At 47.4% G+C, this 26,415-nt stretch overlaps 1 protein-coding gene and 1 pseudogene across 8 annotated transcripts; one reads left to right on the forward strand and one right to left on the reverse strand.

Annotated features, from left to right (window-relative positions):
• Positions 1-4,421: 4,421 nt before the first annotated feature.
• On the forward strand, positions 4,422-25,998 carry C1QTNF2 (C1q and TNF related 2). Of its 8 annotated transcripts, none has more exons than XM_045502926.1 (6): positions 4,431-4,565; positions 4,890-5,033; positions 13,864-13,939; positions 14,709-14,788; positions 21,273-21,525; positions 25,227-25,998. In XM_045502926.1, the coding sequence occupies exons 4-6, from the start codon at positions 14,744-14,746 to the stop codon at positions 25,838-25,840; spliced, it is 912 nt and encodes a 303-aa protein (XP_045358882.1). In that variant the 5' UTR covers positions 4,431-4,565; positions 4,890-5,033; positions 13,864-13,939; positions 14,709-14,743; the 3' UTR covers positions 25,841-25,998. The 8 variants fall into 8 exon arrangements, with proteins under 8 accessions (XP_045358876.1, XP_045358882.1, XP_045358907.1 ...); XM_045502944.1 differs by having other exon boundaries at positions 4,449-4,565; positions 4,935-5,033; XM_045502951.1 differs by lacking the exon at positions 13,864-13,939.
• Positions 4,590-8,753, reverse strand: LOC123580140 (annotated as a pseudogene).
• Positions 25,999-26,415: the final 417 nt, after the last annotated feature.

The raw sequence follows: 26,415 nt of genomic DNA on the forward strand, positions 1-26,415 counted from the left end.
CTTCCCATGGTAAGTGACAGGAACAATTCACACCAGCTTAAAGAAAGAGAATGTGAGAATGTGAATGTTGTAGCACAATATCTGCACAAAGGTTTTCAATAATGTAGTCAGAGCACTCCTCCCATCTTTCAGTTCTTACATCTGCTTCTATTTGTATATTGATGTCATTGACTCCTCCTTCAAGCAGGCTCCCTCCAAATGGCAGAAAAAATGGCTAGTGCAGCCCAGGGCTGTATCCTTACAATTAACAATTAAAAAGAAAAGCAGCGGGGCGCCTGGGTGGCTCAGTCGGTTAAGCATCCGACTTCTGCTCAGGTCACGATCTCACGGTCTGTGAGTTCGAGCCCTGCGTCGGGCTCTGTGCTGACAGCTCAGAGCCTGGAGCCTGCTTCCGATTCTGTGTCTCCCTCTCTCTCTGACCCTCCCCCGTTCATGCTCTGTCTCTCTCTGTCTCAAAAGTAAATAAACATTAAAAAAAATTAAAAAAAAAAAAAAAGCAGTACTCCTTTATAGAAATCACATGGAAATACTGATTATCTCTGCTTGAGTCTCATACCCACCATTTGGACTTTTAACTGGGCACAAAAGGAAGGGGTACCTGGTCCACATGCCCCTGCCCCTGCAGCTAGAGGTCAGGGAGAGTACTAAGATGGACCACTTTTTCTCTACTGCCCAATACACATGAGAATCACCCAAATAGAATTCCCCAATGGACAGAGGAATAATGGGCAGGTAAAAGCCATGAATCTCTAGTAGACATATGGGTAAGGTTGTGGAGAGGCAGAAGAGGGGTGCTAGTTAGAGGGAATTGCATAAATGGAGGTACAGACACATAAAACTTGAAGGAGTAGTTGGGAGTCTGCAAAAAGATGACTCTGACCAAAGCAGAGCTACCCATAGGGCAGTAGTTCTCAATGGAGGGCGATTTTACGCACCTTGGGATATTTGGCAATGTCTGGAGATATTTTTGGCTGTCACAACTGGAGGTGGAAGGATTGCTGCTATCATCTGTAGAGTAGAAGACAAAGATCCTGCTAAACATCCTACAATGCACAGGATAGTCCCCCCAGTGAAGACTTACTGAGCCTCAGATGTAAGTAGTGCAGAGATTAAGAGATCCTGACACAGGAAAAATAGAAGTGTCCAGGAAGATGTCAAACCACAGAGGCTTCCAGTTAGTGAGGCTACAGAAAGGCTGACGGGTTGAGGATTTATCCTATGACCATTGCACAGGGAAGTATTATAAAGGTGTTGGGAACAGCTAGTGTAGCTCTTACATACAGGTCCTTCTGCCCTGTGCCTCTCTCACTCCTCCTTTGCCAACTTTGCATGGCTGGCTCGTTTTCATCCTTCATAACTCAGCTTAGATGTCACCTATTCATGAGATCTTCCCAGACCCCCCAGTGAAGTAAATTCTCTCACGGGACTCTACACCACTGTTCTCTCCCATGGTTCATGGTTCCCTCTTCTTTTCCTTCATAACTCTTTTTTTTAATGTTTATTTATTTATTTTGAGAGGAGAGAAAAAGTGGAGGAGGGGGAGAGGGGGCACTCATGTGCCTTCTCTGACACTCTCAGCACCTGTGGTTCACAGCATGACGTATCAGGGCTCTTGTGAAGGCACACAACTGTAGCTATTTTAAGAAAACACACAGGAATAAAGAGAATCAAGTAAATTCAGAATCCCTGCAGAGCAAGTTCTGGCCTGGTGCTCTGAGAACGATTCCCAGAACACTACACAGTACTGACCCCCAAGGAAGCTACTATTCCTACCACAATCTGGAAGCTGGCATTCAGGGAGTCGCCAGCCCAGTCTCTAGCTACAGGAATACACAGTTTGGGGTGTAATCTGGGACCAGGAGTTACTGCCCACACTCCAGGGCCATAATACATATGCTAGCTCACCACCAGCACAATGGATCCCTCTCAGACTGATGCCTCCTTTCCCCCAGACTCAATTGTTTTTCTTAACTGAATTTTGAATTCAGGTTTACACAAGTGCACAGGACTGGCTAAACATAAATTACAATGGGAACCCCAGCAGTAGAAACATCGGGAAGTGAGTTTTTAGCTTTCCAGCCTCTGTAGTATAGGAAGACACACCAAGAAAGGTTTGGACAGATGTGGAACAAGCCAATCTCCCACCTGGCACATGGCTGCCCCTGCTGGTTTGTAAGCACTCTATGGCCATAAATGTCACAATGTCACTCATCTTCTCAATATGCTGAGCATGTTCTCCAAACATGAATAGTGTTATGGAATGAATTGAACTGAACCAAACAGGAAAATCCTCATTTTGTACACTGTATGTTTCCTGCAGCGCTTGTTGCATTATGCCTCTTAGACCAATTTGTGTTGATTCATTTTCCCTATAGACCAGAAGTTCACTTCTTTGTCCCCACACTCATAATAGGTAACAAAGTTTGCCGACTGAATTAAAGGCAGAAACAGGCTAGAGGAGGAAGTTCTGAGCGCCATTTCAGCTTCAGGCAGCTCCTGCAGCTCCTGGAACAACCATTTCATGAACTTTTTGGATTTCCTGCCACATGAAGTCATCACCACTAGGCTCCTAGGTTTCAGGTCTCCTCCATAAGTTGGAAGAACATCACTCAGCCAGGAAACATCCATTAAGTGCTTCCCTGGTACTGAGTGTGGCACCACTGCCTCTTCCTGTGCTTCTCTCTAACCATTTCCTTACCGACGAGAGCGTGTCAGGAATTTCAACCTCTGTGGCAGTGGAGCCCCATGGGTAACACATGGAGATTCCTACTCTACCCTAGAGTCTTTTAGGTTGAGAATGGCATCCATGCATCATTCAAAGGAGGGTTTCCTTACCTTTTCTGATTCCTGAAATATGTAGAAACAAACCAAGGTACCCAGAGGGAGTGGTGGACAGAGGTCCCCTCTCCAGCCATCTATGAATCAACACACTAAACCCTATTTCATAGGTCATCTTTCCTTTGTTTGGACCTCATACTTCCCCTACTCCCAGACAAGTCTCAGTTCTCCTTCAGGGCTCAACCCAGGCCTTCCTCTAAACACCCAGGTTTATATTCAGTGTTTTCCTTTTCTGTAACACTCATTTCACTTGTAGCCACTTGTGTCACCCCTACTAGACTCTAAGCTCCATGAGGACAGGCACCAAACCTATTTGGTTTATCTCCACATCTCCAGCACCTAACTCATAACACATAACCGATATTATCAACTGTTGAATGAATATCTGTTGAGCCCACTAACTTTCATCCTCAGACAATATTTATGTAATGTTAGTAATAATTCTCTACATAGTTCAGTGGCTTATCAAACACCTTTATGGGTGAGTGTCCCAACTTCGGGAGGAAAGAGAATACAATAATATAATCATTACTCTCTACTTTTCAGAAAATAAAACACCATCCATCAAGTACTGACTTGACTTAGGTGGTGGAATCTGCAGAGGTCAAATGCATACCTGCATTAAAATTCTGAATGTGGGTCATGTATCATCTGCTAACCAGATGCTCTGACAGCTGAGTGAAATAGTGGTAGCTTGTAGAAAAGAACAGTGGAAAGAACAGGAAAAAGTTAAAGCCAGACCTCTATGATTTTTCTTTCCTCCGGTATCTGCTTGCAACCTAAACAGATCACTCTGTCTATTCTGAGACACTCAGCAATTTGACTCCAGGCCAGAGAGTTTGTGGAGCCAGTGAGCCTTTGCTTCTAAGAGGAGGGAGATGAGGGCTGGAACACAGGGGCACTATTATGTACATGCACACTCACATCTGGACAAATCTACACCAAGGCATGTGTACATATACAAAGTGAGCCACTGCACAAACAGGTGCCACACAGAAAATCATGCACATACACACTGATATGTGGTTGTGCACACTCATACACACATTTAAACATGTACCCAACACACAGATATCCAGCCACTGATGTGTACACCCAGCAAATGAAGTACACTTCAGTTATACACGGAGCTGCAATCTTGGACATGTGCTTATAAACGCACATACAGGAGCCTTGATGCACGTTTGGACACATGTGCTTATGAATGCACACACATACAACTAAACATGCACACACGATTCATAATCACTCTCAACTCGGCACACTCTCCTCGGTACACCGAGGAATTTACGCTGCTATAAGCTGTAACGCCCACAAGCATCCTCTGATCCACAGCCAGATGAATGCTCACGTGAAATCAATGCAGATGTCTCTTGAGACACAGGCACAAGTACCCACACCCTTGCAATCGCCTGAGTAGCAATCACTCTCGTGCATGTAAACCTTCTAATACACTGACAAGCTCTACACACAGACATGCATTGACACACTCAAGTTGTCACCAGCGCTGAAATTTTTTCCAAACCGATGCGGCTGCCAGAAGGAGAGCTCCGAGCTGCGGGCTGGCCCACGTGACCGGGAACCAAATGCTCCCGCCCATGACGGGATGGGAAAAGTATGCCTGGGGCGGGCGCTGGCCGAGCTGCTGCGGCAGGAGGCGGGGACGCGGAGCAGCGCCGATAGCTTCGTGGCTCCGGAAGCCTCTGGACGTGGCCGAGACTGCTAGGGTGAGTATCGGCGAGCTACCCGAGCTACCCGCGCCCGCACCTCCGACGCCCTCCCGCGGGGTCGGAAAGCGCTGGTGGGAGGGGAAGGATCCGGTGCTGGAGAGGGGACATGGGTGTGTCCGCGGGAGGGAGGTGGAGAGCTGCAAACGTCCCCTCTTTGCAGGCCGGGCAGCCCCGGGATTCCCAGCTCCTGACCTCTGCCTTATGAATTATAACATGAATTAACATGTGCTGAGCGCTTACTGTATGCCAGGCTCTGTGCTCAATGGCTTACCTGTTGATAGTAATACCTCTACCATTGATTGAGCGCCTATTTTGTGCCAGGCTCTGCCAGCCCTCTGGTGTGCTGTTTCATTTCCATGACGACAGGTTATCCCCAGCTGCAAAAGAGGAACCAGGCTCAGGGACGTTAATGACTTACTCAAGACTGCACAGCTAGTAACTGGTGGTAAAGGGGATTGAACCCTGGTAAGTCTCAGTCCAACGCCCCAAGCTAACCATCATAGTTGTTATTTATGGAGTGCGTGATCTCATTTATATTAATTAAATATGTATGTAGATGGGCAAACTGAGTTCAAAAGGTACTAAATGGCAAGCTGAGGTTTGCACCCAATTCTTTACAACTCTCTTCACCCTCCCTCTTCCCTCAAACTACTTGTCTCCAAGCCTTGTCTTACTGTGTTCTTATTTCTCCAACCCACTGACGCAGTCCTGTTCCAGGACTGTATCTCTCAGCTGAAGGACTGCAATGGCCCCCAGTGGTCTCTCAGTCCGCTTCTCTCCCCCAGCACCACAAAGCCTTTGCACAATTTCAGCGTCCTCTACTCTTTGGCCACAAGACTCTCCTACCTGAACCCTTCAAAATTTCCCCATCTTAGACCCGCCATCTCCCAGAGACCTTGTTGACCCTACCCAGACCTGTTCCTACCCCCACCCAACCGGCAGCAATAGCAACAAATCCTGCATATATCAGCCCATGGCTGATGCTCAGTTAGCATTGTTCAAAGTCTGTCCTCTCCTCTCCCCACCGCCTTCTGCCCCCTCCCCCGTCTGCACAGTTCTTTCCTGATTTACTCTGTTATCTGGTAATTGTATCCCATTAAGTCCACTTTCAACTGCTAACTCCTCAGACCCCCCACACCTCTCAGAACATCACTACTACCTTCATTCTGACGCATCAAGTGTGCCACTGAGTTTGCTTCTTCCCAAATGTCTGATTTCTCCCCATCTCCTAGCAGGGACACCAAACTTGCCTACCTTCTGATCCTTAAATGTTAGGGTTACATTTTGTTTTAAATGACATAAAACTAACAACGCTCATCACAATTCAGACAGTACAACAAAGGGGGGGGGGAGTGAAAAGTAAAAGCCCACACACCTGCTCCTAATTCTGAGAGGTAACCTGTTTATCAAGAAGCTGTGTCCTTTCACAAATTCTGTGTGTGTGTGTGTCCCCCCCTCCTTTTTTTTTTAGCTCGAGAAGAATCATCCTTTACAGTCCATGCTGCAACTTGCCTTTTTCACTTTGTGTATGTTGGCCGTCTTTCCATCTGCACGTCTGGACTTACTTTGTTCTCATAAAGGCATCACAGTGTGTCATTGTACGAGTAAATTGAGGTCTCTTCCACAAGTCTGGGGTCATCTCTGAAGCTATTCTGCCTCCATCAGATAGTCAGCAGGTTCCCCCAGGAAGTGACTGCTTTCTGGCAAATCCCTCTTCTTCCCTATCTTGCTCCTCCTCATCCATTGATTGGACATAGGGGACTGAACCTTCCTTCCTACAGTACCAGGCTCTAGTGCTGTCTGCTCCTGAATGTTCAGCATAGGCTGATAGTCCATGTACGCGCTCACGGCTTCCCTCACCCTTCCCCCCATCAGAGGCTTGCCAGCCGGATTTGCCTCTGTGAGATGAACTCCTGCATAAAGCAGATTTCGGCTCAAATTCTATTCTAGGTTTACTTTTGAAAGGAATTCTATGCCAAGTCTTTTTCCAAGGAAATAATCCTCCTTCGATTTGTGCATTGCTGTGAATGGCTTACCTCTATTAACACACACGTGCACGTGCGCACACACACACACGTACACACACATAGCTGCCCTGTTAGTTAAGGCTTTATGCTCATGGGTCCTGTGCCCAGTGCATGGTAGAGGGACATGAGCCTGGTCCCTGAGTCAGCAGGCTTGGGTCCCCTCCCAGCTTTAACTGGGAAAAAATGACTTCACTTTTCTGAGCCCTGTTTTCTCTTCTGCCAAGTGAGGATGATAGTATTAGCCTTACTGAAGTGTAAAGAGAGTAAAAGGAAAAAAGGAACATCAAAGCTTTGAAATCAGAACACATAACATACATGGAGAACACTCTTTTCCTCTAGGCCACAGGTTGCCAGCTCAGATGCCAGCAGGGGCCGCGCGTGACACCGAAGTAAGCAGAATGCATGTCGTTTGGGAGTGGCAAGGACTGTGGGCACAGAATGTATGTCCTATGTAGTGGTCTGCTAGGACGGCCATCACAATACCACAGACAGGTGACTTAACAGAAAGTTATTCTCAGAGTTCCAGAGGCTAGAAGTCCACAATCAAGGTGAGGGCCAGTCTGGTTCCTTCTGAGGCCTCTCCCCTTGACTCGCAGATGGCCACCTTCTCTCTGTCCCTCACATGGTCAGACCTCTGTGTGCTGTGTCCTAATCTCCTTATAAGGATGCCAGTCATAGTGGATTAGGGCCCATCCGTAGGACTTTATTTTCCTTTACCTCTTTAAAGGCCCAACCCCCAAATATATAGCCCCATTCTGAGGTTCTGGGGGCTAGGACTTCAACATATGAATTTGGGGGAGCACATTTCAGCCCGTAACACTTCATCTCAAAGGGCAGTCAATTGGTGCCCTGCCAAATGTTTTTCAAGGAAATAATCCAGATTCTCAAGAACACCTGGAAATCTTGATTTATTTTTTATTTTTTGCTTTCTCCAACAACCTTTCATTAACCTGTTTAAAAGTGCTGAAGCTCTTAGGTTTATGGTGATGACTTTTTAAATATTTTTTTAATGTTTAATTATTTTTGAGAGAGACAGAGAGACAGAGAGAGAGAGAGAGAGAACAAGTGGGGGGGGGGCAGAGAGAGAGGGGGACAAAGATCCGAAGCAGGCTCCATGCTGACAGCACAGAGCCTGATGTGGGGCTCAAACTCATGAACTGTGAGATCGTGACCTGAGCCAATGTTGGGGAGGCTCAACCAACCGAGCCACCCCAGGTGCCCCAAGTTTATGGTGATGACTTTTGAACTTCCGTGAGCCCATTGAGCTTCCATTGAGCTCTTCTCCCAGTGCTTGAGAACCCTGTCCCTGTCTACTTCCATCTCTTCTCTGGCCCCAGGGCTCTTCTCCCCTGGATTCCTTGGCTGCTCACCCTCCTCCTCTGGCAAAAAGTCGTCGGTGCTTTCCCCATGCTCAGTCCCTCCCAGGTCCTTTCTGGTGAACAACTCAGGCAGGTGCAGGTGTGTCATGCTGTCCTCGCTGTCGCTCACAGCTGCTCCGTGATCGCTGGACATGGGTTCCCAGAAGGCTTCTCTCGGACGGGGTGGCCCGGAGCTATGCATCTGGTCTCCCTCCTTTTCCTTTTGTGCAAGAGGCAGGCAGACGGGCACACATTCCATGCGCTGCTCCTGGCACTCTTCGCACAGCTCTCTGGTACCGCTGGCACTGTGTAGGCCTGAACGGGTGCTCCAGGGACTTGTTGATGTGCTGCAGGGTGAGTTTGCAGAACAGCTGGGGTGGATTCTTGGTGCTGGGCACGATATGCAGTTCGGGGAGGTGCAGGCCAGCTGCCCGTATTTCTTGCCACAGGTGTAGATCTGGTGCTCAGGCAGAAGGCAGGGCAGCTCGTGCCGGTGAGAGAGCATTCCCTTGCAGGCACCAGGCTCCAGCCAGACTCTGATGCCCTTGCCCAGAAATCTTGATTTTAAGATAAGACCTCCCACGGTTTACACTGACAACAATTTCAAATGAAAAACAAAACCAAAAAAGCATCAGTCAGTGGTTTACCTAAGGCCACCGATAAGCCTCAGGTCTAGATTATCATTCCCTCAGTGGCAGGGCCATCCTCCCTAGCTTTTTTATGTTTACTTTTTTAAGTTTTATGTATCCATTTTGAAAGGGGGTGGGGAGGGGCAGAGAGAGAAAGAGAGAGAAACCTAAGCAGGCCCTGGGATCATGACCTGAGCCGAAACCATAACCTGAGCCACTCACTAGCTTTTTAATGCCTTTCAACCAGAGGTCAGTGCACACTGCAGTGTTAATAAAGAGCTGTTTGCTGAGTGAATAAATTCGAAGTTTGTAATCCTGTTTAAAGTAGGTTACGCATAGGGGCAGCTGGGTGGCTCAGTGGGTTGTGTCCGACTTCAGCTCAGGTCATGATCTCATGGTTCGTGGGTTTGAGCCCTGTGTCGAGCTCTATGCTGACAGCTCAGACCCTGGAGCCTCCTTCGGAATCTGTGTGTGTCTCTCTCTGCCCCTCCTTCACTTGTGTGCCTGTGCTCTCTCGCTCTCACTCTTGCTCTCTCTCTCTCTTAAAATAAATAAATAAACTTTAAAGTAGGTCACACATACAGAAATCCTGGACCTTTGCATTTGTGCTTTGTTGTAAAATCATATCAGCTGTTATGACTGCCTTCCAGCTGTTTACCCCAAAGTTCCCAATAGTTCAACTCCCCATGCTCACACTTTACAGAGGAGGAAGCAGAAGACCCAGGTCTGCTCAGTTAGCCTCCCACAATATCGTTATATCGTATCTCACATTGTTTTCACTTATTATCATTGTATCAGAATAATGCTACCATTAAGGAGTGCTTACTGTCGCCTGGTTACTGCATTATCTCATTTGATGTTCACAATTATTCTACCAGAGAGGTATGAGAGATCTAATAACTCAGGGAGACATGCCTAAAGACCTCAAACAATTCAAACTTGTGTAACTCAAAATGCAGATATTTCTGTTTACCTATTAGAATAATGCTGTCATGTGGCTCTGGCATAAGCGTGGTTTACAATTTACAATTTACAATTCACACTGCCTTCCAGGGTTCTTGACAAACTTTTAATTTGGGGATTTTGAATTATTTCAGATTTTACACATAAAATGAAACAATAAATATTTTTCTATCATGCTTTTTCAAATTCAAATGGTTTAAACAAGACCATGCAGTATGTTTTTTTCCACTTTACACAAAAGGAAACTGAGGCCCAGAGGGGTTAAAAAACAAAGGTCAAACATCTATAACATGACTCCTAAGCACCAGACCAGCTCTGTGCTTCTTGAAGGCCAGCCCCATGTCAGGTCTTTAGAGTTACTGTGAATACCTGTCAGGGCCTGACTGGGACTAACTCCATGGAGACAGAAAGCCCAGAGAAGTCAAGGACAACTTGGCCTTTCCTCCCTAGCCCTTCAGAGTTCAGAATTTGTTCCTCTCCCTCAGCTCCTGGGTCTTCAATTGTGGTGCCTTCCATTCTATTCCAAGGGATCATCTAGCCCCCAAATTTCCTTCCCTTGCCTTCTGCATGGTTCTGGATGCCCTTTGGAGAGATAGCTTGTTTTAAAGACAATGGAGGTTCAAGGCTTGCTTTCCAAATGATCACGCAGGTGTGCCAGGCTGGACCCTCAGTATAACCAGACCATGTGCCCTATGAGAGTGACAGTCACATCTTTTCATCTCCGGAACCTCAGTGTCTGGCCTCGTAGGTGATAAGAGTAAGTGACACCATTTACTGAGCATCCATGTGCCAAGCCATGGTACCAAGCACATGATACCCCATTTGGCCTCCTGTCACTTGATGAGCTGAGCACTATCCCATCGATTCACCTCTTTGTATTACGGAGCATGAACACACCAGGTAGCTCAGTGATATGGGGCCAAGGCAGACAGCCCCATCCCTCCCTCAGGACGCAATGCCAGGGCGGGAGCAAAGGTCAAGCCTCCTCTCTTTTGGTGGCAACTGACAGAAACACAACACAAACCACCTTAAATGAAAATGGAGAAATAGAAGAAGGCAGGGGCTCCGCCTGAAATGCCACAGGACTCAGAGGTCAGGACTGTTTTTCTTCATGAGTTCAGTTGCAGTTGGTGACAATTACAATTTTAAACAAGGTCTTAATTTTTGAGTCATGCTTTATTTTCAATACCCATTATCTTGTTTGATCTTCAGAAGGAGAAGAAATAACAATAATAGCTAATGCTCTTGTATCCCTTATCACATGCCAAGCGTTGTTCTAGGAACATTCTAACCTCATAACAACCTTCTAAGGTAGGTACTATTATTATTGTCCCCATTTTGGAGAGGAGGAGGCTGAGAGAGATAGAAGAAGTAATTTGTAACAGGTCCCACAGCTGGTTCATGGGATCTCAACTCAAGCGGCTGTGTGTTGAGCTGATACAGTAGCCACCACGTGGCAGGTGAGCACTTGAAATGTGGCCAGTCTGAATTCAGATGTGCTGCAAGTGTAAAATACACACCGGGACTCCAACACTGTGTGCTAGTTTACAAATATGAAATGCCTCATTAATAATTTTTACACTGATTACATGTTGAGATGATATTTGAGATCTATTAGGCTACATAAAATATTAAAATTAATTTCACTGCTGCTTTTTACCTTTTGAACATGGCAATGAGACCCATTCTGAACGGTGGCCGCACATCATATTCCTACTGGATAGCGCTGCTCAAACACGCTCCCCGGCACTCCGGCCTGCCACTTGAAGGCTGGCCCTCAGGACAAGCTGGATACAGGGCTCGGAACACCCTCAGGCCTCCTTCCCTCCCCTCACATCTGGCACATCAGCTGCATTCTTCTAGCTCACTGGAGTCCTTGGTCTCCATGGCAGAAAACAACTGTGGGCAGCTCCAAAGTTGATGGCTTTGTGCCCTCATCACACAGGCAGCTGAGGCCCAATGTGAAGCAGCCGGGGGCCTGGGGTCACGGACGGGCCCCTTGCCCCCCACGTCACATCACATGCCATGTTGGTTGGTTTGCAAGGGTTTGGGTGTGTATAGCAGAAGGTCTACCTCTGGTGTGAGCACAGTGGTCGCCAGGCTGACTTCCCGTGTGCCTTCGGCAAGGCAAGCCCTGCGAGATCCTGGCTCCTGGGATCTCATTAGGTCGCGCTTTGTCCTCGGATCTCTTTTTCTACACTGAGCCAGAAGCGGGGAGTGGAGGAGGAAGAAAACAGCAGATAAAATAGTTTCTGGGGCTTCTTGGCAAGTGGACCCCATACCTTTTAACCTTCTGCATTAGGCTCTGGCTGCTGGAGTGCTTCCAAATCCCAGGAAAGGGGCCTTTTCCGTGAGCACTGTGTGCAGAGCTGACGCCAGCCCCTCTCCTCCAGGCCGTCTGTCAGCTTTTCGGAGAAGCTGGAGAGGGCTGTTTGCAATTTGCTTCCTGGAATTCAGGGAGGGCATGGGGTGTTTTTCATTATAGAATTCTCACTCCCATCAAAGGGAAGTTTCAGGGAGCTTCAGCCTCAAGCAAGCCCCACCCCATTGCAGCCCTTCCCTTTTAACCCCAGAGTCTAGAATTGCTAGCTGGGTGGGATTCACATACCCTCCCCGGCCCAGAACTCCCCCAAACACTCCAGGGGCTCCTAGTGGGAGGTCGGAACTGCTTGCTCTTAGTTCAGAGACAGGCGGTGGCAATTACAACTTCGGGCTCTAACTTTGGTATCATGTTTGCTTTCAACATTCGCTATCTTGTTTGATTCTCAGAACAGCGCTGTAAGGTAGACAGTGTGAGTGTTACTACCTCCATTTTATAGGTGAGGAAATGGAAGCTCAAATACAAGGACATGACTTCCTATGGTCACATAACCAGTAAGTTATAAGACTAGGACTGGGACCCACATCTTCCAATCCAAAACCGGTCATCTCTCCCTATTTCCTTCACTGGCCAAGTGTGGCTTTGTCATCTGCACAAAGCAAATGACAGTTGTGATCCTGTTGCCCTTGATTAGGAGTGTTTTGTTCAGGCTGTGGAACAACTCTGGGCTGAGCACGTCCTATGTGCGAGGCAGGCACAGTGCTGGGCTCTGGTAACATAATAAAGAGCAAGACAAGCCTGGTCTTGCTTTCCTGGACCTTCCACACCAGCGGGAAGACACAGTTAGTGGGTCGAGAAACCAATATAATCACAACTTGATCCACGTGCTTTTGAAGGAAAAGCAAACCAGAGGTGGGTGAGATACTTTCATTCCGTGACCAGGCAGGTCTCTCTGAGGAGACAGTAGTACAACTGAACCTTGAAGGATGAGGCAGGCAACTGTCTGTGGACTTCACAGGGAGGAGGTTAGGGTTGGGGCAGAGCTCACAGGGAGGAGGTTAGGGTTGGGGCAGAGCTCACAGGGAGGAGGTTAGGGTTGGGGCAGAGCTCACAGGGAGGAGGTTAGGGTTGGGGCAGAGCTCACAGGGAGGAAGTTAGGGTTGGGGCAAAGTTCTCTCCAACTGCTGAACAGTTAGGGTCTGCACACTGGGCTCGAAGATTTGAGTACGGCACCTCATTGTTCCTATAAAACTCCAGGAGTTGGATATATTATTACTTCCATTAGATAGTTGAAGAACTAAGTGGGTGGGTTTCCCATGGCTTGTTTTTTAATGTCTATTCAGAGAGGGAGACAGACAGAGACAAAGACAGAGAGAGATGATCCACAGCTCGCTCTTTGCTGAGAACAGAGAGCCTGATACAGGGCTGGAACCTATGAACCATGAAATAATGACCTGAGCCAAACTTGGAAACTTAACCGACTGAGCCACCCAGTTGCCCCTGGTTTCCCGTTGCTCTTAATTGCGGAGTGTATTACTACCACTACCTGTCAGTATGTCAAACCTGATAACCAACAGACCCCATTTATTTAAGCCTAATATGTATCTTCCTGTCTCCCAGGCAAGATGACTCAGAATTCAGCAGCCTCTCTAAACGCTCAGGACAGTGTCCCACTCCGGTGTGGTCAGCAGGACACCGATGTCCCCACTTGTGGCCCTTTTCTCGGCACAGTCTGGGCTGAGGGCCCTTGGAAGTGAACCAAGGGCTGATGTCCTGGGGGCCAAGGGCAGAAAAAAGGAGGAAGGCTCATCCCCCTACATTAGCTCCTAGTGTTTTCCTAGAACATGTGTATCTGAATCTTTGGCGACTTAACTGAGAGATGAGAAGCCCAGGGACTGAGCAAATTAAAACCAGACTGAAGAACTTCATCCAAGTTTAGTACCTCATGATTTCATTCTGGGAGGTTGACCTACTAATGTATCTTTTTTTCTACGACAGGAAGACTGTCATGCAGCCTTCTTACTCAGCTCCCACCAGAAAGGAGAATTTAGGAACTAAGATAGCTTTTAAAAAGGTGAGGAAGAACCAATACTTTTTTTCTCTCTGATCAATTGAACAGATACTTATGGAACACCTGCTGTGTGTAAAATGTTCTGCAAGCTCTCTCCCCAGAGTGAGGGTGGGGGCCCCCTGTGCTCTAGGAGGTCAGGAGGAACAAGGGATTAGAATTAGATCTGGTTTGGGTTGGAAAAACTGAGAAAGGGAGAAAACGTTTTTGAATCCAAGGACTCCTTTTGGATTTAGTCCATCGCCTTGTCTTCTCCTTGCTGTGGATTTTCTTGAGGGTAGAGCGTGGATCTCACTCATTAATCAGGAAAAGATTTCTCCAACACTCCCTGTGTGCAAGGAAGTTGGAAGACCTGGGGATATAGCAGGACAAGCTGGGGTCCCTGCTCCCATGGGGTTTCCACTTTACTAAGAGAGAAAACAGGCCCAGTAAGCAGGTTAGCAAGCAAACACAACGAATACACATGCGTTGTTGTAAGGGCTAGAAAGACACAGATGAGCTGAAGTCCAGAGGGAGAGCTGTCTGAGAGGGCATGTCAGGGAAGGCCTTGGAGGAAGTGACATTTGAGCTGAAACATGAGGAATAAAGAGCCAGGGAGCCAACAGGGTGCGGCTCCTAGGCTGGCAGAACAGAGGTTGGCCTAAAGGAGTGGGGTGGCTAGGCAAGGGGGAGAAGGAGAGGCAGGGGGAGCTGGGACTGGGGCGGTGACAGCAAGGGCCAGGTCATTTAGGGCCTTGTGGGCCACGTCAGGGTTTCCAATGTTTGCTATTTGCAGCCGGCAACAACTGGAGTAAGACCCTCCAGGAAGTGATGTGGCTGAGTTATGGTTTTGAACAGTCCTTCTGGCTTCACATGGTGAGTACGTTTTTTGGGGGGGAGGGCGTGGAGGGAAGCAAGAGACCAGCGAGGAGGCTCCTGCTGGGATTAAGCAAGGAGTGAGCCGCTGGGGCTGGGGCTGTGCTTTGTGCTGGTTTTTTGGTTCAGCTCATGGGAACACCCTATTAACACTCCAGAGGGACTGGTTGACGTCAGGGCCAAGGACCCCCCAACCCCCACCCCATCACCTTGACTAAGCCACGTGTGGGCCTCTCAAAGGACAGGAGGTTTTTCCCAAGCATCGATTTCCTCAAGTATCCTGAGGAGAAAAAGCATCACTTCTACGTTTTCAGTCATGTATTACATATACACAGGTGTATGTGTGCATGTGTGTATTTACACGTGTGTGTGTGTGTGTGTGTGTGTGTGTGTGTGTAAACTGATATGAAAGAAATCTCTCCATTGCTATGTGTGGCTTTGGCAAATGCTTCAAGGTCTCCTCTGTGATTCGGAATATTTAGGAGGAAAATCTAAGAAATGCTGACATAATGGAAAGCATTTGGGCATTAGGGTCAGCCAAACCCAAGTTCAAATATAACTTCTGCCATGAACTAGTTGTGTAAATATGAGCAAATTAGCCTCTCTGAGTTTCAGTTTCCTCTTATATAAAACACAAAAATAGCAGGGGGAAGGGAGAGAGGTGTAATAGATGAAGTGTAGTCTTCAGAATCCCTCAGACATGGGTTTGAACGTAGTCCCCATCGCTCCAATTGTGTGACTTTGGGTAAATCGTTTCACTTCTCGAAGCCTCTGTTTCTTCCTCTGAAAAATGGGACAATAAGTTTATCACCCTCATAGAATTTATTATAAATGCCAAATAAAATAATTCATGCAAAGAGCCTCACACAGTGCCTGGAACATTGTAGGTGTCTAATAAAGTCAGTTTACCTCTGCCTCAGTTTCCCTGTCTGTAACTAAAGGGGTTGGTCCGTTGGGGCCCTCCTCAAGTTTCTAAATTTATTTAAAAGAGCTTGGAAGAGGTAACCTATCTGGATTCTTTGGGGGGCTCTGGCTCCCCTCCAAGCATCTAGCCCCCAGGTTTGCTTACCACCATAGTGTGGAGAGTAGGCATGGGAGCCAGACTCAGGAGGGTGAGGGCACTGTCTGGGAGCAGGACTTTTTGGAGCCTTGTTTTTCTTGGAGGTGTGCTAGAGGCAAAGAGTCTCTCCTCTCCCTCCAGAATCTAGTCTCCCGCCTTCATTTCCAAAACAGTTCCTGGCTCAGACTGCGGGAACCACCAGCCTCCAGCTCTGAGAAATCCCTTCCTCCCTGCCTGTTCCAGAGCCCTGCTGCTCCACCCAGCCACTGGGGCCTGCTCTGGGCCAGCTGTCATTGAGCGAGATCCCCTGTTGTCCAAAGAGGCAGAGGTAGGCAGGACAGCAGACCCTGCTCCCTCTTTCTGGGCTTGTATGGCTGAGAGTGATCATCAGAAGAGAGAAGGGGGCTGCAAACTGAAACAGATGCTTCCTCTCTCTCCTTCCTCTCTCATCTAGCTGTCTCTCCTTCCTGCCTTTCTTCATCTAGCTGTTTGCACGACTCTCATCTGCCTGGGAGACTCACTCCCACCCACTTCCTTCCTCCCTGTCCCTGGTCCAAAATGTTTGCAGTTGCAACTTTTCCAAACCATTACAAACCTGCTTTGAGAATTGAGTTTCTCTTGTGGGCGCCCAGATGTGTCACAGCTCACAAGTAACAATGACAGTTTTCCAAGACTCTCATCAAGCAGACCAGGAGAGGAGATGGAGATACCTGGGGCCTGGGAGCATTGGGGACACGGTTCTCTGAAAGTACATCATGCATATGACACTTCCAGCATGTTCACCAGGTCTGCCAACCTCCTCTACTGGCATTTAGGCCAACCATGTTGAGTACATGTGACACCAGAGGCACATCAAACTGTAACTTGATTTTTGTCTCCTCTGCCCCTTTGTGATGAAGCCAGGGAAGCCAAGCCCTGGCAATCCACTCCCATCAAATCCAATCTTCGATCTTTATTCAAAGGTGATACTTCCTCAGCAAAGATGTGAAGCTGGCAGGGCTATCCGCTCCCTTTCTCAGCTCACCCCTTTCCAGGCTGAAGGAAGGAGAGATAAGGGGACAGGAAGCAGGAAGGCTCTTCATGCTTCTTGGCAGAGACAGGGACTGAAATGCTCTGCCTCTCGGGCCTGGCAGACATTGAAGCCGCGTCTTTCGGGGGTGCCTTTTGCTGGCTCCCTGGGGTTGCCATATTGGACTCTGACTGTAACAGCCCTGAAGCGGGCACGCACATTCTCTGTTTGTTGGCAAGTCCAGGCCTCGCCCTTGGCCTCCGGCTTTCTGGTGTCTGCCCTGCATGGTTATCACTGCTGGGGCCCCTCACTTTCTGTCCAGACCCCTCTGGCCCAGGCTGGCTCCCACTGGGGAATGTCTACTGCCTTCCATCTCCTGGAGAGGCGAGAAGGCAATTGGCCCCCTTCCCATGCTCTCTTTCCCCTTTTGCCCAGCCAGTCTCTCACCTTCCAGCTTTCTCACACAGGCCTCAGAGGCACGGCCACTCTCCCTCCCCCTCCCAGGGACACAGGTCATATTTTAAAATCCTTGATCTGCCAAGAGCGCCAGGAGTCATGGAGTGGGCTCACACTGTTCCTTTGTCGATTCTTTGCTTTGGCCTGACCACTCCATTTAGCATACAGCCTCTCATGAGTCCTGGTGCCCAGGTGGACGTTTCGATTGTAACACTCTCTTACACTCGCTCTCTAAATCTTGCTTTTCCCCCTTCTTGGAGACAAGTTGCCCAGAGCTCACCTGTGTCCCAGTCCAGTTCTCCTTCTCCATGTGGGGCCTCAGGCCTTCCCTCCATTCCAGCAGATGCCCTTCTCCGGGGTCCTTGGTGCTGTGCTCCTGTCTGGGGCTTTCCAAGGTCTCTGTGCATATTTGGGGGGGCAGGGAGGGCCTGCCCAAGAGTCTTTAAGAACGGGTGCGCAATGCCACAGGTAACAGTGCTCTTGATTAAAAAGGGTTACTAGAAAGGGCTAGGGAGGCATTAAAGATACTGAAACAATTTACCAGACTGAAATAATTTTCTTGACTTAATCAGGATTAAAGAAATTTTAAAGACAATAACTTTGTTATTATATGACATAATGTTATTGAAAACAGCATCTAGTACTAAATCACCTCTACCTGGCCAGGGCACCATTATGACACCTATCTAGAGAAACCATCTGAGGTCCAAACAAGGTGAGCCTTGGCTGGAACTAGAACAGCCCCTGCATCTGGAGCAGTACAGCACTGTGATCTCCCCTCCTCTCCCTGGCAGAAGAGGCCTGGTTTTCTCTCCCCTTCATCTGTCCCCAGGGTTAAGGATTCTGGAGGGGCCAGGAGGACAGGTAGAGTCAGCCTGTTTCCAGAGGCAGCCTGAAGTCTGGACAGGCTCCTAGGACCAGGGCAAAGTAAGGTTGGAAGGAAAGGGAGGTTGAGGGCCCAGGAGGAGAGGGGGCCTGCCAGCACCACAGCACCTGTTGTTGAAGGCCCTGGTTAGGTAGCCCAAAGCAGTGCAGTCACAGTGGAGCCAGCAAGGGTTACATATCTGCAAGAGGGCAGGTTGAAGTCTGAAAGACTCAGCACCAGAGGTGAAGAGACCTGAGAGACCATCTAGTCTAGTGATTCTCAAAGTGGGTCCCTGAACTACCAGCAGCAGCAGCACTCAGATACTCATTTATAATGCAAATCCTCCAGCCCCAGCCCAGACCTACTGAATCATAAACCCTGGGGGCGAGGCCCAGCAAGCCAGGTTTAAACAAGCCCTCCAGGTGAGTCTGACCCACGCAGAAGTGTGGGAACCACTGACCTAGTTCAAACCCCTTATTGCTCAGGTGGGAAAACAGACCCAGAGAGGGAAGAGGTCTTGCCTAAGGTGACAAAGCAAGCTACACTTTGGAGCTCATCCCCACGGGAAGAAATCATGCCTAGAAAGTTCGTTCTTGAGAGAGAGGCTGTTGATTGCAAAGTGACCGAGCCAATTTATTGAGAGATCTTGGTCAAGTTGCTTATTCCTGCTCTGGACCAAAGCATCTGCGTCTTTACGTGTGGGGCTGGGAGTGCATCATTTCCAAGCATATAACACTCTGGCTTCTGGTGATCATGCTACTGCAGCCACCAGCCTTGAGGACACAGTGCAAAATCAAAATACATTGAGACTTGCAACATTTCTTTAAAGATGACTTCCCATACCACTTTTCCAGGAAGCTCTTACAGGATGGGTGCCACCAAACTGAGGGATTTTTTTAAAATTGTTTTTAATTAAACAAAGAGAGAAAGACCTAGGATTCCTAAAACAGGAGATATAACCCAGGAGAGAGGCAAAGACGATCGCCACAATGATCATAAAGAAGAAGCTAGGATGGCAACTGGTTAGCATGTGTGGGGATCCAAACAGGAGGATGGGGGGCTCCGGGACTTCTATCATCAGGAAAATAAATGGAACAAATTATCTGATATATTTGATAGTGTGGAAAATAGTGACTTATGGAACTAAGCCAAAGAAAAAATTAAGTTAATATCTCCAGTAAGGAAAAAATGTACAAGAAAGGACATATAATTATAGTACAGTGCTTAGCTTAGCAATAAACAATACTCATAATAATCCAGAGTGTAAATTTTGATTTTATCACAAATTATATTTTAACTACATGAGGGAGAAGAAATAGGGGCTAGGGTGTTGGAAGGGGGCATATTCTTCATCTATCATAAATGAAATTCAGAAGATAATGTCTAAAATTGATAAATAAGGGGCATCTGACTGGCTCAGTCGATAAAGCATGCAACTCTTGATCTCAGGGTTGTGAGTTCAAGCCCCATGTTGGGCGTGCTGCCTACTTAATTAAAAACTTTTGGGGGGGGGGTGCCTGGATGGCTCAGTCACTTAAGCAACCGATTCTTAATTTTGGCTCAGGTTCGTGATTTCGAGCCCCACATTGGGGGCTGGCAGCACAGAGCTTGCTTGGAATCTCTCTCTCTCCCTCCTCTCTCTGCCTCTCCCCTGCTCATGCTCGCTTGCTCGCTCTCTCAAAATAAATAAACATTTAAAAATTTAAAATAGTCTTCAAATAAAAATAAAAACTTTTTTTGATAAATAAAAAACCATGTACACAAGAAGAAATAGCTGAAAGGATTTGGGGTAGGGTGTGAGGTTAAGGATAGGTAGGACTGGAGATCACAGTTTTATGCTGTGTGTGACTTATGATATTATTTGACTTCACAAACAATGTAAGTGTATTATTTCACTTAATTCTTTTTTTAATTTTTTTAATGTTTATTTTTGAGAGAGAGACAGACAGAGCACAGGCTGGGGAGGGGTAGAGAAAGAGGGAGACACAGAATCCAAAGCAGGCTCCAGGCTCTGAGCTGTCAGCACAGAGCCCGAGGTGGAGCTCGAACTCACAAACCACGAGATCATGACCTGAGTCAAAGTTGGACGTTTGACTGAGCCACCCAGGTGTCCCTTCATTTAATTCTTTTTTTTTTTTTTTTTTTATTTTTTTTTTCAACGTTTATTTATTTTTGGGACAGAGAGAGACAGAGCATGAACGGGGGAGGGTCAGAGAGAGAGGGAGACACAGAATCGGAAACAGGCTCCAGGCTCCGAGCCATCAGCCCAGAGCCCGACGCGGGGCTCAAACTCACGGACCGCGAGATCGTGACCTGGCTGAAGTCGGACGCTTAACCGACTGCGCCACCCAGGCGCCCCTCTTCATTTAATTCTTAAAAAAAAAAAAAAAAAGTATGCATTGTAGCCTGCAGCAGAGGGGCACACACTATGAATCTGGCCCGTCTGGCTCAAACCCCAGCCCTGTCACCTGCTAATTGCAGGAGTTAGGCTTGTTAAAATTTCTGGGCATCCACTGCCTCACCTGTGTCTCTCTGGCAAGGATGCTCTGAGGTAAGTAACGTACAGAAAGCACTTAGCCCATGCCTGGTGCACAGGAAGCACTTAGAAGAGAGGCTGCTACCATGACCTGCCGTGCTGCTCGGGTCTGGGGCACCTTGACTCAGAACCAGAGCCTCAGTGCTCACCCGGCCATGTGCTACCCTGAGTCCCCCTGGAGAAGCAGCATAGTTGCAAATCATCACCTACAATTCAAAGTATTTCTACTTGTGCCACGGATTCGAATGAAATCCTAGCTTGTTTCTTTCCGCCCACTGCTCCTCCCAATCGGCCTGACTGGGCCATTAGGTCCTGCCTCTGTTTCAGCTACACTGAAGGACAGCAGTGCGATGATGAGTGCCTCACCCCCAAGACTTCTCCAAAGTGTATTCTGCGTCCATGACTCGGTTCATCCAAATATGTCCTCAAGACATGAGAACACTGTCCAGCCACTTGTATATGATGGAGGAGAGAGTCTCTTCCGGCCACCTCCCCTCCTCCTCTGGTTTCCTTTCTGACTGACCACCAATCAGCTCACAGCTCTTTTGCCTTCCACAGGTGACCACCATGATCCCTTGGGTATTCTTGGCCTGTGCCCTCCCTTGTGCAGCTGACCCGCTGCTTGGTGCCTTCGCCCGCAGGGACTTCCAAAAGGGCTCCCCTCAACTTGTCTGCAGCCTGCCTGGCCCCCAAGGCCCGCCTGGCCCCCCGGGAGCCCCAGGGCCCTCAGGAATGGTGGGAAGAATGGGCTTTCCTGGAAAAGATGGCCAGGATGGCCAGGATGGGGACCGGGGGGACAGCGGAGAGGAAGGTAAGAGGCCCAGTGCCTGTCTCTCCTATTCCTGCCTGGGGTTGACATCCTCTGGCACAGAGGGAGTTTAGTTATGAAAACCGGTATGAATCCCATTTCATTATAAACCAAATTAATGTCTTTTTAAAAAACAGAGCAGTGTATTCTCCTGAAAGGAACAGTAGGTATCAGATCTTGTGTTCCTTCACCAGCTGCACCATTGACTTGCTGAGTTGCTTTAAGCAAGTCTCCTGATATATATTCAGAACACCTTTGGCTGCAAGTGACAGAACTCAATTCATAGCCTTGAATGGAATTTATTGGCTCATGCAACCTGGAAGTTCAGGAGCCAAGCTTCAGCAATGGCTGGGTCTGGGAGCTCAAAGCTGTTGTCAAGGCTCTGCTTATCTGTGTGTGTGGGTTTTGCTTTCACAAAGGCTGGAAGTTTTGAAATGGCTACCAATGGGCTCGAGTCTAACTCTTCATGGTTTGATCCACAGAGCAAATCTCAGCATGACTAATCCTTCTAAATCATATAGGTATCCTGGACCACCAATCCTTTTGGCCATGGAGGTGAGGTACTACGATCTGCCAGGACTGGGTCATGTGCCCACCCCTGGTGTGTGTGAGAGTGGGTGGTGAGTTGGTCATTGTGGTTGACAGCCTTGCTGGGACCACACGAAGTCATGAAGGAGGAGATGCCAGGCAGCCAGCAGACTGGACAGTCTCTACAGGCCCTTTCAGCCTTGACATTCTTTGTCTCAGAACTTTTAATGTCAGCAACATCCCTAAATGTATGTTTTAAGCAGTAGGGGAATCATAAGAACTTTTATTTGTATGGCATTTTAACGTTGACAAAGCACTTTTGAGTATGCTGCTCCACTGATTGTCCATACCATGCTATGAAGGAGGTATTCTTACTATCCCCATGTTACAGATGAGGAAACTGAGGGTCAAGGGTGATTAAGTTGAGAACAGCACGTCATGGCTGCGAGACCTGAACTCTGGAAACAAACTTGGGGACCTGTTTTGATGAATTAGTTAACCTTTCTTCATTCCTCAGCTGCTTCATCTCTAAAATAGAGATGATAACAGCACCTACCCCACAGGAGTCTGATGATGATAAAATATGACGTGTGAGGCATCAGCCTCAAGTAGATGTACAATAAATGGTCATCTCCCCTTAATTGATGTGCTGAGATCATGTAATAGGCTGGTACCTGACTCCAAATCTAGACCTTCTCCTACCATACTAAATTAACTCCTCCAAAGCACCTCCTTCCCCACAGAATAACTATATAAATAATGGTAATGGCTTTGACTTGGGGAGGTATCACAGTGTGTCAAGCACTCATGTCATGGTATCCCATTCCATGGGATACCCCAGTGGTAGCTTCAGTCTGGACTAGTGCTCCAAGCAGGGCCAGACCGAGTTTTCCCTGACATTCATTTTACAGGTCCCAGAGGTGAGAGGGTATCTCTGCTATTGACTTTTTCTCCTTGATCAAGAGCCATGAGGATATAGGCTTGGCCATCTCTCCTGCCCATGCAGAGAGTCTCTGCTGAGAATTAAGGCAACACACCAAGGAAGGTGGTGTTAAGAGACAGAGAGTCCTGACCTGCAAAGCTGGGCCACTCTGGGACAAGTACAGGATATCATCCAACCACCTCTCCCTGACATACACATACAAATCCATCTCCAAAAAGGTCTTAAAAAGTAAAACCAGCTTTTCTTGAAGTTTCTGGAAAAGGTATCAAGAAGGAGGTACACCACATAACACACTGTAGAACTTCCTGATAAGCTTTCTTATCTATTTGTCTCACCCCAAAATCTCCAATTCAAAATGACTCAGTCTTTATTCCTCCTCACCTTTCTCCCTCTATTAAAGCAATAAGTTTTGCTTATTTTTATTTTTTCATGGGACAGTTTTATAATCTGACTTTTTCCCCATGTAAAATTTTTTTTAATTACAAGTAATACACAAATAAATTCTTATTGTAATATATCCAAACAATACAAATAAAGCAAGAGAGCTCCTTAATTCCTACCCTTCTCTTCTTCTTCTCACTTTCCAGAGGTAATTACTATTAATTGGATAGATGTATATCCTTCCTGGCCGTTTTCTACATAATTTATATATGTGCATAGTAATACCAGGCATTCATTGCCAGGCCCTTAACATAAGCAATCTGCTCCTGAAAATTAAATGAGAAATTTCAGTGAGAAAATGCTCTTTGAGAATCTATTTCCCAATTACTTAAAATAGGAAAAATTTAAATGCATTACATGTTAACTCAAAAGTTTAAGACACAGTAAAATGCCTACATATATGCATATAAGAAGCAAAGTACCTTTTTAGAATGAAAAATGCCTACAGCATTGCTTTTTGATCACCCAGTTCGTTTGGTGGTTACAAACAGTCACCTGCGTACAATAATACTAGGATAACTTCTGGCACCAGCAAACTTCAGAAGCAGGCCCTCGATTAACATTCAGCAAACTTTTCAAACACCTACACCCAATTCTGCCAGTCTACCAATTGTACCAATTATACAATTGTATTTAGATATGACTCAAATCTTTACCCACTTTTGTTTTGTTTAAAATGATGTATTGAATTTAGGGGACATAAATAGACATGTTTCCTGTATAATCATTAGCCAAAAATACTGTATTGAGAGAAATGCACCTGTTATGAAATCTGGGTATAAAAAACCAAGGGTCATTCTACAGGGAAACATTACTTGGGGAATGTTCTTCAGGATATGCCAACTATATTCTGTGAGTGTTTACTATGGGCCAGCAACTCTCCTATGCACTTAAATGGTTGTAGAACTAGTTCGTGTTGTGGTTTCCTTTCAACAAAAAAGTTTCAGTCACCTGCTTTTTCCTCTCAACAGTGTACTTTAGAGAAGTTTTCAAATAGTACACATAAATCGCCTCACTTTTTTAAAACTGCTGTATAGAATTGCACAGTATGGGTAGACCATAATTTTGGAATCATTTCTCTTTGAATGTTTATTTATTTTGGGGGAAGAGAGAGCACTTACAAGCCGGGGAAGGGCAGAGAGACAGGGACTGAAGATCTGAAGCAAGCTCTGTGCTGACAGCAGAGAACCTGATGTGGGGCTCAGACTCACGAACTGTGAGATCATGACCTGAACCGAAGTCGGATGCTTAACCAACTGAGCCACCCAGGTGCCCCATGAATCATTTCTCTTTGGACAGGCATTTAGTTGTCCCTAGTTTTGCTATTATAAACAGTGCTGCACTTAAACTCTTGCACTATGGACAGGGACCTTGTGTACTAGGCAGGGCTCTTACTAAGATTGATATGTTGAAGTCAAGAGGCTTCTTCCAATTCTTTTGTCAACCCATTACCAGCACAGCCCATTGAAGGACTGGTCTGGCAGGCAAACCAGACTCTTCCCTAGAAGGCAGGGAGAAGGAAAGGGGTGAACTGTTATAAGTTATTCTTTTTTGCCCTGATCCACAGTGGTTCTGGAGGGTAAGTATCACCATTCCCATTTTCCAGATAAGACTGGGAGAAGTGCCCCAGGTTATACCAGCAGGATTTGCATCCATTTCTATGTGACTCCAAAGCCTTCTTGCTCTTTCCATTACCCAAAGGCTCCTGCTCCAAGGATGGAAAGCCAAGGCCCACAGCCTCTGCCTAGTTCTGTGAAGGCCCCTCCATAACACCAGATGCTCTGTCTTCCAGGTCCACCTGGCCGGACAGGTAACCGGGGAAAGCCAGGACCAAAGGGCAAAGCCGGGGCCATTGGGCGGGCCGGTCCTCGCGGCCCCAAGGGGGTCAGTGGTGCCCCGGGGAAGCACGGCACACCAGGAAAGAAGGGGCCTAAGGGCAGGAAGGGGGAGCCGGGCCTCCCAGGCCCCTGCAGCTGCGGCAGTGGCCACGCCAAGTCTGCCTTCTCAGTGGCAGTGACCAAGAGCTACCCAAGGGAGAGGCTGCCCATCAAGTTTGACAAGATCCTGATGAACGAGGGCGGCCACTACAACGCATCCAGTGGCAAGTTCGTCTGTGGCGTGCCGGGGATCTACTACTTCACCTACGATATCACCCTGGCCAACAAGCACCTGGCCATCGGCCTGGTGCACAATGGCCAGTACCGCATCCGGACCTTCGATGCCAACACAGGCAACCATGATGTGGCCTCGGGCTCCACCATCCTGGCGCTGAAGCAGGGTGATGAGGTCTGGCTGCAGATCTTCTACTCAGAGCAGAATGGGCTTTTCTACGACCCTTACTGGACCGATAGCCTCTTCACAGGCTTCCTCATCTATGCCGACCAGGACAACCCCAATGAGGTATAGACAGGCAGGTGTTGGGTCTCCAGGGAGGTAACCAGATCGTGGACTTCCAGAATAAGACCCCTCAACTCTCTTCTGAGTGGGAGTGGGACCTCCCAGCCTCGGACATTCCTCCTCTGCCCTTTGTTTCCTCCATCATTAAATCCAAGCTTTTTTATTCATCCTCCCACCTCTCCATTCACTAAATTTTTTTAGTGTCCACTGTGTGACAGGCACTATGATATGCTCTGGAAGGTGCCTCTGTGAACAAGATAGACAGAGGCTCTGTCATTGTGAGGCTTACGTTCTAGTAGGAGATACAACTTACAAATAAACAATCAAAGAATATAATTATTGTTCCAGGATGGAGACACACATGCCATGGTCAAGAGTAACAGGAATTACTACTATAGTAATGAGACAAGGAAGAAGTTGAAACTGTTTTTAGATTTTACTTTTTTAGGTTTACTTACATAAGGTCTATAAATCTTAAGTGGACAGCTCAATGAGTTTTTACACATGCACACAGCTTGTAACTTCCATGTAGGTCACGAACAGAATATTTCCCCCTCTTCCACTCCCCAAGGCTCTCTTAAGTG

This window comes from Leopardus geoffroyi, chromosome A1 (genome assembly GCF_018350155.1).
Source record: "Leopardus geoffroyi isolate Oge1 chromosome A1, O.geoffroyi_Oge1_pat1.0, whole genome shotgun sequence".
NCBI lineage: Eukaryota > Metazoa > Chordata > Mammalia > Carnivora > Felidae > Leopardus > Leopardus geoffroyi.

Excerpts from the sequence above, each read along its gene's own strand:
- C1QTNF2 (XM_045502920.1), top strand. The coding sequence starts at position 4,425 with ATGCTCCCGCCCATGACGGGATGGGAAAAGTATGCCTGGGGCGGGCGC. Across the intron at positions 4,566-21,272 it reads ACGTGGCCGAGACTGCTAGG|GTGACCACCATGATCCCTTG; the intron begins GTGAGTATCGGC and ends TGCCTTCCACAG. Across the intron at positions 21,526-25,226 it reads GGGGGACAGCGGAGAGGAAG|GTCCACCTGGCCGGACAGGT; the intron begins GTAAGAGGCCCA and ends TCTGTCTTCCAG.